Here is a 10,782-nt window from a genome sequence, read left to right as displayed (position 1 = left end):
TCTGGCTCCTTCTCCAACTCCTGAGCACACTGTTCTAGAACTCTGACGCTTGTCACTGACTCGCTGTTTCCTCCCCTGGGTGTTTCTAATGCCTCCCTCCCTCAGCTACACGGTGGGGGACTTCCACCCCTCTACTTTTCTGTCACCACTGGCGGGCTTCTCATGACGGGAAAAATTGGCAGACTTTTCAGCACACATGGCGCGGAGGTAACATAAGGTTCAAGACGCCAAGGCTTGCGGAGTGCCGGCCGCTGCGGCGGAGACCACAGGAAAAAACAAGATGGTCACGGTGGCTCCGCAATCCCTCCCCACAAGGGCCATATGAGGCCTAGCTCAGTCGCACACAGTGGAAATAATCAAACCTACGATGGGGTTGGTACGTAGATGAAGTGTCACGTGACACCAGTGCCTCTTCTAAGGGACAAATCACCCAAAAACAAATAAGAGTCCACAGTCAATGTATACTTTCAAAACTGGAGGCACATGGTTTTCTTTTACTCACAATATCCAACTTTGATTTTCCAAGAACACAGTGCAGCAATAACTTCAGAGACAACACTTCTGGCACATTTTTCCTTTGCCTAGACTCTGGTGCACTTGCTTATAGAAGTCACTCTTTAGCCAACATATAGACATCAGTCCCAGTTATCTGATGGATGAACCCCCGAGGGGAGCACTTCTGACATAGTGTGGAGAACACATAACATCCTCTCACCACTGCCTACATCCCTTCTCTCGCTGGCCTAAAGTAATTTTTGCTGAGTAGTCGCTAACGACTGACTTGTCCTCAGAGTTGAAGTAGTAGAGTCGGTCCTGTCCCTCGACTTGGTAGTTAAGCAGGGTAATGTGTGATAATGACAGCTGACTCCTTAAGCAGGATCCGATCTGTGGTCCCTGGAGGGGATGCATCCCATGGCAAATGAGATAGGCCGAGGCTCTGCCCAGACAGGGGCACCAGAGTGGCCTCCTGCTCAAACATCCTCCTCCACAGACTACATCTCTCTCCTCCCTCCTGTCCTTCACAAGAAGTGAGACGAGTCACAGCAAAAATGAATGTTTTTTATTATTCAAGGCTTAGAAATAAACTACAAACAAACAAAAATGCTTATTAGGGTAAGTGAGTAGAGTCGGGCTCCCGTAGATACATCGCGGGGCTGTTATCGGTGGTAAACATTTACTGGCCACTTCTACTTGCTTATTTTTTAAACATAATAGGTCGCTTGTTCCGAGCTTCAGATTTCAAGTATTCACTAAGTTTAGGGCGGGAAGAAATGCGATCCATGAATGCAGTAAGCAGAGGAAATGATGACACGCAATCTGGAAAAAAGTGAAGTTGCCAGTGCAGGAGGTCCAGGAGGTTGTAATCTGCATACGAGATCTGTGGGAAGAAGCACAAATCAGTAATCAATATACACTCTGTCCCCACTTTCATTTAACCCTTTAAGGACCAACGTGTTTCAGTCAAAAAGGGCCACACACTTTTGAGGGGTTTTTACCTATTTGGTAGTTTTACGGCCCTAATTTATTGTCTTCAGCTACCAAAATTATTTTTGCTGCGTTATTTTTTCCGTGACATATAGGGCGATTTTTTAATACCTTCTTTTTGCACCAAATTTTTCTTCATTTTTCAGTTTCAGTTTCAGTGTGCGACTTTGGCTTCTTTCACACGAGCGCATATTGTCCAGCGTTTTCACAGCCGGCCAATATACGCTTCCATCTGGGGCGTAGAAGCTCGTGAACGGGCGCACAAATCTAAGGTTTGTGCGCCCGTTCACACGGCATGGGGCCTGGTGCATATGCACCGAGCTCACCATGCCGTCGCCCATTTCCCCTTCCTCTCCATCGCAGGCTCACCTCTCGTCTCCTCTTGCTTGTTCTTTGCAAAGAGAGGGGCTGGGGCAGAGCTAAGCGGTGGCCCGCCCCGCCTTCTCCCATTGATGGCTATGGACAAGGGGCAGGGAGAGGGCGGTAGCTTAGCTCCGCCCACACCCCGCCTCTTGTTTATTGCCATCAATGGGAGGAGGTGGGACATGACTGTGCTTAGCTCCACCCCCGTCCTCTCCCATTCTACAGAACGAGCGGGGAGGAGACGAGAGGTGAGCCTGCATGGGGGGGAGGAGAGCAGAGGGATGGAGTTTAGCAGCCACGCTGCTAAACTCCCTCCCACCTAAGGCCGCTGCTATGAGCTTCCATAGGAGCCAATGCAGCAGCAGATGTATTCCGGCCCAAAAGATAGATAGTTCCAGGACTATCTTTTGGGCCTGACGTAAAAACACCCGGTGCTATATTGGCTTTGCCAGGCACTTTTACGTCTCAGGAATACGAGATCACAGCGCATATTGACCAGCTGTGAAAAAGGCCGGCCGATATGCGCTCGTCTGAAAGAAGCCTTCAGCTGAGATCGTCTTTTTAGGCTGTTCTAATAGAATCGTTAATATTGGCACAATGCTCGGTTGAGTGTTTCTGCCTCTTTGTTCCACTGACAGTTGGGGGGCATATATTTTATATTACAGACACGGGCCTATAGACCCTGTTTTTACACTTTAATAGACTGTGGCTTTACAGCTGGTTGGCAACCCCCGGACCTAACTGCCAACCCCTCCGAACAATGCCAATTGGACTGTTTTTGCAAAACCGTTTGTATTTTACTTTAGTGGTCATTACCTTATCTCCAACTACATATTTGGTTCCATTACAGTTCTGGGAAAGAATCCTCTCAAATGCTGACAAGTGTTTGGCAAGTTCACTTTCATACTTCTCTTTACCCGTCTCCTGTAAAATAAAGTATTTTGAAGTGAATAAAGCACATTTGTTCCATCTCACACCTGTCTATGTGAAGCTATACATAGGGGCTATGCATAACTATCTCCCAATCTATATTAACCCTTTGCAATCCAATTTTGGATTCAGGGTTTCCTAGGGGTCTCTTTCTGCCATTATACAATGGCGCCATCTGCTGGCTAGAGCCAGTACTGCGGTATGGGACATGCTGGAGAGGCCCCCGACAACAGAGCGGCCAGTAATCTACAGTAAGAATACCCTGTCGGACATCTTCTGACATTGGAGCTGTACAGCCTTCAATCAGAATGTCTTTAGACGTCAGACAGTGGATTGGAAAGGGTTAAAGGAGACCTGCTACATTGGATCATCTGTCTTCTGTGAGGAATATGTTAGAAAGCAAGAGGAGCTGAACAGACTTTGGAAATATCTCGTTTGTGTGAAATTAGCCTCTCGTTAAAAGGTTGCAAGTATAATGTAACCAAGCGATGCCTTAGATTTTAATGGCTTCGTTCAGACGAACGTGTTTTTTTCTGTGCAAAATATTTGTCCGCGAAAAGATAGAACCTGCTTTACCTTTCTCAGACATCTTTTATACGGGCCGCGAAAAAAATAGGTCTTGACCTATCTTTGTCTGTGTTCCGCAGAAAGCTACCATAGACTTGTATGGCAGCTGAAAAAAAAAAGGGAGAAGGAGGGAGCTGCCCATTGTACAACGCAGGAAAAACAAGACAGCTTGCCCTAATTAGTCATTCTAAGCATTTCTTACGGTCGTGGCTTGCGATCAGTTTAGCGTATTCTTTTACCTACACGCTGCAGCGCACGGTGTGAACGGCTGTAAAATTGGCAATTGCCCTTATATGTAGATCAGCGTAAAGAACAATTCTGTATAAGGGTACATGCATATGAAAATCGGGCGGAAATAGCACCCACCCATTTAAATGGGTGTATGCACACGGGCTTTTTTGGTACTGTTGTATTGTGTCGCCACCGGAAGTTAGGGGTGGGGACATAAGACAGCACTCTTGAAATTTAGTAACGCCCCAAGCTTCTGATTGGCTGGGGGCATGTTTAATCTCCCAAGTGCCGTTCTGACCCGGCAGTCCGTCGGGGACGATAGTGGCAAGACTGGGAGCGGCGCAGTCGTGGCAGGAGGGGAGCGGCGCAGTCGTGGCAGGAGGGGAGCCACAGGCAGTCGTGGCAGGAGGGGAGCGGCGCAGTCGTGGCAGGAGGGGAGCCACAGGCAGTCGTGGCAGGAGGGGAGCCACAGGCAGTCGTGGCAGGAGGGGAGCCACAGGCAGTCGTGGCAGGAGGGGAGCCACAGGCAGTCGTGGCAGGAGGGGAGCCACAGGCAGTCGTGGCAGGAGGGGAGCCACAGGCAGTCGTGGCAGGAGGGGAGCCACAGGCAGTCGTGGCAGGAGGGGAGCCACAGGCAGTCGTGGCAGGAGGGGAGCCACAGGCAGTCGTGGCAGGAGGGGAGCCACAGGCAGTCGTGGCAGGAGGGGAGCCACAGGCAGTCGTGGCAGGAGGGGAGCCACAGGCAGTCGTGGCAGGAGGGGAGCCACAGGCAGTCGTGGCAGGAGGGGAGCCACAGGCAGTAGTGGCAGGAGGGGAGCCACAGGCAGCGGCGGCACAAGAGCCACTGCCAGAGCAGAACACTGAGTGAGCGGGGCACCCTGGGGGCGGAGGAGGCGGCTAGCGGTTTGGCAGGGAAGATGGAAGGGGGACACTGATAGCTGCAGTGTGTTTAGATTTTTGCCTGGGCTGGAGGGTTCGGGTTAGGGTTAGCAAATAACGTAAGCCTAACAGGAAAATGAACCCTAACCCTCCAGGCCAGGCAAAATTCAATACAGACGCTGCTGGTAGGACCTTACAGAACTCAGCCCATCCGCCCACTGGACTGAAAAAGGTTTGGTGCTGCAGCTCAGTCCATTCAGTATATTATAGTTGAGCTGCAATGCTCGCATCAGACTTTTATTCCAGGGAAATCAATTTAATTACAATTAGAGTTTTTATGCCCATTTTTTGATATACATACAAATTCAAAGAAGACAAAGCGGATGTATTTCACCCTCAGGTCTTCCACGCCATCATTCACCATGTCAATGAGCGCACTCTCCTGGTTGCTGCCCCCAGAAACACCTGAGAGAATACCAGACGTAGTTAATGGTAATATGAGGACAAATCACATTAATAATATAAATTCATCATCATTTTGCTAATTAAGAATAACTTTTGCCAAAAGATCTACAATAGTTAGAGATCAGAAACACAACATAAAAACTCACCATATTTGCGTGCAAGGTATCTCAGGATGCTATTGCTCTGATACAGAACAAAGTCTCCATCTTTAAACTGTGGCAGCTGACCGAAAACCTGCAAGACCCCAAAGATAGATAATTGAAAAATGGAGCTTTAATCACTGCTAGCATATCTTAGGAAATACATCAGCACAGAAGTGTGAACATGTGCCATAGTACAAGTCATCAGACTTAAAATGGGTGTTCCACAAAATTAAAGGGGTTGTCCATTTCCCTTTGAAAATTTAATGGCAGGTGCAGATGTGTGAAAACAAACAGCAGTACTTGGTGATCCAGCACTGCAGTCCCACAGTTGTCCTGGTCTCTGTTGACAGCAGTAGTCAGGTGACTGCTGCCTGCCAATCAGAGGCCACAGCATTACCATTTGGAACTTCTGGCACCCAGGATCTGAGCAGTGATGCCAGGAGTACAGGCGGTGCCATTGCGACCTCGATTGACAGGCCATGGTCACTTGACTTCCATTGTCAGTAGAAACCAGAACAATGGGGCTGCAATGTTGGTTTGCTGAGGATGAGAAAGTACTGCTGTATTTGTTATTTTCACACAGCACCCATCATAAAATTTTCAAAAAGTTACCGTTCAACCCCATTAGGTTATCCCCTATCCAGAAGATTTCCGGTTTGGTTTCGTGCAGAGAGCAGGAAAGGTGAATCCCCTGGCCGAACGGATCCGTCTTATGATAGAACCGAACAAACTCGATTGATTATAATGGGGTCTGTTTAGTTTCTACTCAGCTGCCCGGGTTTTACCGGGAAAAAAAGCACCCCATGCAGCACTATTTCTTCCGATATTTTTTGCTGGTTCTACGACAACCTCCGAACGGAGATTCCAGCACAGGTGTAAACCCAGCTACATTTCTGCTATGTGTCACGCTGCGGCCAGCACTGTGTCCTTTCTCTGCCAGCATACCTTTGCTTCTGTGGGTTCTAACCTGTCTAGCTGGGGTTTATATCTTCAGTCCTGTCTAGTTAGGTTAATTAGTCCTGCAGCTGTTAGCTGAGGTAGTGGCTGATGATTGACAGCTCTGTCAGCTAATTAGTTTCTCCCCACTCCCTATATATCTCAGCTGTTTTGGAGTGCTGTTTATGTTTCAGCATTCCTAATCAAGTAAGCTTGCTCAGTTCTCCTGTCTGTAGTCTGGCTCCTGTGTTTCTGTTTGTCTTGCATTTTGTGTTTTCATCTTTTATTTATTGTCCCTGGTTTCCTGTACTCTGGTTCCCCTCTGACCTTGGACCTGTCCTTGTGGAAGTAGTGGGGTCGTCCCTTTCGGGACGGGTGCTCAGCTTTCTGTTGGCTCCTGCATTTAACCAGTCCCTGACTGCTCGAGTACCAATTTATTCCATGGTTTTGTTAGCATTCCAGCATGAATGTAAGACTATGTCTCTAAGACATTATATTTAATTTGCATAATATAGCAACAAAGTAACTCACAGCTTGTTGCTTAAGGTCAGATTCTCCTCCAAACCAGTGTGCAGTTTGCACCTCTTCTTCTGTCCATGAAGCCCCTTGATCTGCAAGTAGCATACGTATGACCTCAGCTCTACCTATAAGGAAATATTGCGTGTGTTAGTAAATCAGAGAAGCAAAGAAGATTGTGAAGTAGGTTGCTAGGGTTAAAAAAAGGGGTCTTCTCTTTGCCCAATAACAATGGCATTTTTCCCATGGTCTGTGACAATAGCAAACAGTCCATGAGTAATGTCCCATTTAGATGGGACAAGAGTCGTCTAAACGACTGTATGAGTGCTGACGTCACCGCTGTGGTTGTTAGCGCTCATGCAGAAAATTTAGCCAGGTAGGTTTCCCTGCTGGATCGCTGGCTTCTCGCTCAGTGCTGTACATTCTATGTGAAGCACTGAGTGTTTACACATAACAAGAAGCCCGCGATCCAGCGATGGTTTTTTATGCTGATTGCAAGTCAGCGATTATGAATAGTGACTCATTTTTTTATGCACTTACATTGAACGATAACACTGTGCAACACACTTTGTCACAGATAAGTAGATAGGCAGCTTGTAGTAACTTTAGTGCGCTGAATTCAAATATCTGTTTTTTCCTGCCACGTAAGGTTTTTCAATTATGGGAATAATGTAATCCAGTTGCCATTGTATTTTATTTTTTTGAGTATATATGCCTATACATGTAATCCTGTTGGCTCAAGTGCTGACTGAACGCTGTAAGGGTAGGTTTATGTAACATATAGGGTATATCTCTACGTGGCAGAAACACTGCAGATCATCCACCAGTAAGTTGTAATTAATTAACTATGTTTTTACACCTCATTGTTTAGACTAAATAAAAGAATTAAAATCATAAAACAAAAATACATGTTTAGTATCGCTGCGTCTGTAAATGTCTGATCTATCAAAGCAATGCATTATTTACCCCACACAGTGAATGTCCTCTGAAAAAAAAATTAACAGCAGAAATGCGTTTTTTTGTTCATTCTGTCTCCAATAAAAAGTGATCAAAAAGTCTTATGAATTCCAAAATGGTACTAACAAACTACAGGATGTCCCACAAGAAATGAGCTCTCACACAACTACATGGATGGAAAAAAATAGTTATTGCGTGCAAAAGATGGCGGCAGAAAATAACTTTAAAAAATGTAAATGTCTTAAAAAAAAATACAAGTACTACAGCAAAAGATAAACTACATAAGTTTGGTATCGTAGTAATTGGGATAATTATCATATCATCCGTTTAAACCAATTTTGATCAATAATTGTTCCATGTAAATGGCCCTTAAGAGCAGCACTGTTTCTAGAAACAGGCATCCAGGACAATTATAAGGCTTCTGTGTTCACATGGGACATGTTTGATGTTGACTAACCAAAATAAGCCCAGCAGTGTATACATAATATACTAGAGGGTGTGGACGCAGGTACATTTGTTCTTCTACACAGTAGCTGCTTAGAAAATCATGGCGGCAAACAAATTTCAAATGTGGAAGCCCCTCTAATTTGCAGTTAAACCATAACAGGTATAATTTGTATCATCGACTTACCCCTTAGTGGGAAATAGGTGATAACGTATCCACTCACTAGAAAAGAGGAAAAGTGAAATGTTAATAGGAGTTCTTATCCACAGGTCTATATATACATAGAGGAAGAGGATGCCGGAAAGAAGTAGCCCCACCGGCTTTATCCCTAATTTTTATGGGTGCTGAGATCCCCTCCCCATTAGGGCAGTATTCCTGCAAGTCAATGTCAGACTTTTTAACAAGCCTTATAACAATGACTGACAATTGTAAGCCAAAGCCAGAATCCATACACAGACAGCTGTTTCGGGCTGTTTGCTTCTCATCAGTGTGCAGTACGTTTTTGGCTTGGCAAGTGAGAGGCCTATAGATGTAAGTCAGAAAGGGTATTGCTTCTCCTTAAGTAGAGCACCTAGATGGCGTGTAAGGAGGCACCTAGAAGGTGAGTGAGGAGACTTAAGGCCAAGCCAGAAACCTACTGCACACTGATGAGGGACAAAACCCCCGAAATAGTTGTCTGTGTATGGATTCTGACTTGACTTCCAGTAGCCAGTCGTTGTTATAAGGCTTGTCTACAAGGTCTGACATTGATGTGCAGTTGATATCTATACATGTTGGCTAAATCTGTTTAGAAAAGAAAAATATTTCAATAATATAGCACCATATACAGGGCTAAACAGAGGCGTACTGACTGCCTACAGCTCTGTACCAGGAGTTATTAGTGCTAATATGGATCCTTCATTCCCCATTTGCAGACCAGTCTACATAATACACTATGGTTAGGAAAGGTATCATTTCTCCTTAAGGAGAGCACCTAGAATGTGTGTGAGGAGACTTATAAGGCCACACACAATCCTCTGGGAAATATGTAAATATTCTGCTAACATACTGCTGGGAGCATTGATAGGCTTTTGTTAGCCAGTAGAGCAAAACATGATTGTTTCCAGCAAGAGAAACCACGTAATCTTGTAGATCGGATACCTTTTAATGGCTAACAAAAATACATTATATTGCGAGCTATCGGACCTCTCAGGGTCCTTCCTCAGGGATAATGAAACCAATCTGGACGGGGCATATATACAAGTGTACACACATGAAAAGGCATGGACATAGGGAGACTAATTTGCACTTAAAACCATATCATACAAGATAAGCAGAGAAGTAAATACTTAATAGTCCACTGAGCTAAGGAATTTGACAGTTTTATGATCTTTAAATTGGTGTTATGAGTTCACAGGCCTGTGTGTTATCTCTGCTTCAGACCTGCAAGGAAGATGAAACAATACCTCTGTAGCGCCACCTAATGGATGGCAGCATTCCTTCAAATCACTCTGACTTTTTATCAAGTCTTTAAACCAATTATTGCGAATAGTACCCCTTCTGGGTGCTCTCCTTGCGGAAAGATGATTCCAATCCCTGGCCCACTCACCCCTAGGTGTCTCCACACTCCCCCTGAGTGCTCTGATTAAGGACACCCCTCTTGACCTCCTTCAGACCTTTTATATACTCCACTGATGCAAGAACCCCACTCTGAGGTTCATTCCATTCTTGAGGGCATCAAAAAAAAAAAAACACAAAACACACAAAAAAAAGGACATAAATTTATACTTCCGAATTCTTCTGTGACGCTGTAGGATCTCATCTCCACACAATTAGAAAGGGGAAGATGGAATTACCTGTGGCAAAACATTTTTCTAGTCACAGACATAACATGGAACAAATGAGAGTTATCATACTGAAGGGCAACTTCAAGTCACAGCGTCACAGACGAATCTGGGAGTATAAATTTATGGCCATTATTGATACCCTCACTGTGATGGGTAATGAAGTGCGTTAAGACTCTAAAATGCATGAAAATAGAGCATACAGCACTTAAAAAATCGTGGCATTAGAAACATTGTGTTTGAGCGCTGGTCTGCGAGGCCACATTGAAATCAATGGGGTTCACTGCGATTAACACAGCTTTCGGGACGCCGTGCTAATCACAGTCAAAAGCAATGAGTGTGAGAGCGGCCTAAGGGTATGTTCACACAGGGCAAAAATGCTGCAGAATTTCCACACCAGAAAATTCAGCTGCAAATTCCGTAGCATTGCCGCATCAAAACAGAGTCAAAATCTACACCATCGGTGCAGATTTTCATTGAAAGCAGCTGCGCATTCACAGCTGATTTCGGCAAATGCAGCACTCCCTTCACCTCCCAATTCTTCACACCATGAGCAAAGCACTTTATCCGCCACCCAGTGGCTTCCAGCAAGCAGGGTGTCTCCAGTCAGGTGATGCGGAAGTGGCAGCAGCTAACCAGCAGCTCTGCACTAATCACTGGTTACCAGGTGCCGGATGAAACACTGCGCTGATAGCACAAAGAATTGGGAAGTGGGGGGAGCACTGCATCTGCCAAAATCAACTGCGAGTATGCAACTGATTTTGAGACTTTTGCAGAAATTCTGCAGATTTTGCAGAGGAATTTCCTGCTGCGGACAGTCCGCCACATTTCTGTTACGTGTGCACCTACCCTCCAGCATGAAATAACCACAGAGAGCCCAGCAAAAGATGAAACCTTACTTGTGTGTCCAGTGGTCCAGGTAGCGTCCCTTCCAGAAGCTGGTATACAGTGTCCACTAGCAGCATATACTGCTGGTTTATATAGATGGCTGCCTCTGCTGAGTCACAGTGAGACCCTAACAGATACAAAACAGTAATTGTGG

General features: G+C 45.5%; 1 protein-coding gene across 2 annotated transcripts; it reads right to left on the bottom strand.

The window, feature by feature from the left end:
* Positions 1-1,045: 1,045 nt before the first annotated feature.
* LOC136587976 (glutathione S-transferase P 1-like) lies at positions 1,046-10,782 on the bottom strand. Of its 2 annotated transcripts, XM_066586834.1 has the most exons (8): positions 10,640-10,782; positions 9,685-9,752; positions 8,104-8,139; positions 6,531-6,643; positions 5,067-5,154; positions 4,817-4,920; positions 2,665-2,772; positions 1,046-1,378 (listed from the first exon to the last, which is right to left on the bottom strand). In XM_066586834.1, exons 2-8 carry the CDS (start codon positions 9,716-9,718, stop codon positions 1,196-1,198), a joined length of 666 nt encoding a protein of 221 aa, XP_066442931.1. In that variant the 5' UTR covers positions 9,719-9,752; positions 10,640-10,782; the 3' UTR covers positions 1,046-1,195. The 2 variants fall into 2 exon arrangements, with proteins under 2 accessions (XP_066442931.1, XP_066442932.1); XM_066586835.1 differs by lacking the exon at positions 9,685-9,752 and having other exon boundaries at positions 10,640-10,777.

This window comes from Eleutherodactylus coqui, chromosome 13 (genome assembly GCF_035609145.1).
Source record: "Eleutherodactylus coqui strain aEleCoq1 chromosome 13, aEleCoq1.hap1, whole genome shotgun sequence".
NCBI classification, from domain to species: Eukaryota; Metazoa; Chordata; class Amphibia; order Anura; family Eleutherodactylidae; genus Eleutherodactylus; species Eleutherodactylus coqui.
Note: the sequence above shows the minus strand (reverse complement) of the source record. Positions and strands in the feature narration are given on the sequence as shown.

Bases quoted from the DNA above. Each gene is read 5' to 3' on its own strand.
- LOC136587976 (XM_066586834.1), bottom strand. From the start codon at position 9,718: ATGAGATCCTACAGCGTCACAGAAGAATTCGGAA. The intron at 4,921-5,066 runs GTGAGTTTTTAT...GTATTCTCTCAG, and splicing joins ATACCTTGCACGCAAATATG to GTGTTTCTGGGGGCAGCAAC. The intron at 1,379-2,664 runs GTAATGACCACT...TTCTTCCCACAG, and splicing joins AATATGTAGTTGGAGATAAG to ATCTCGTATGCAGATTACAA.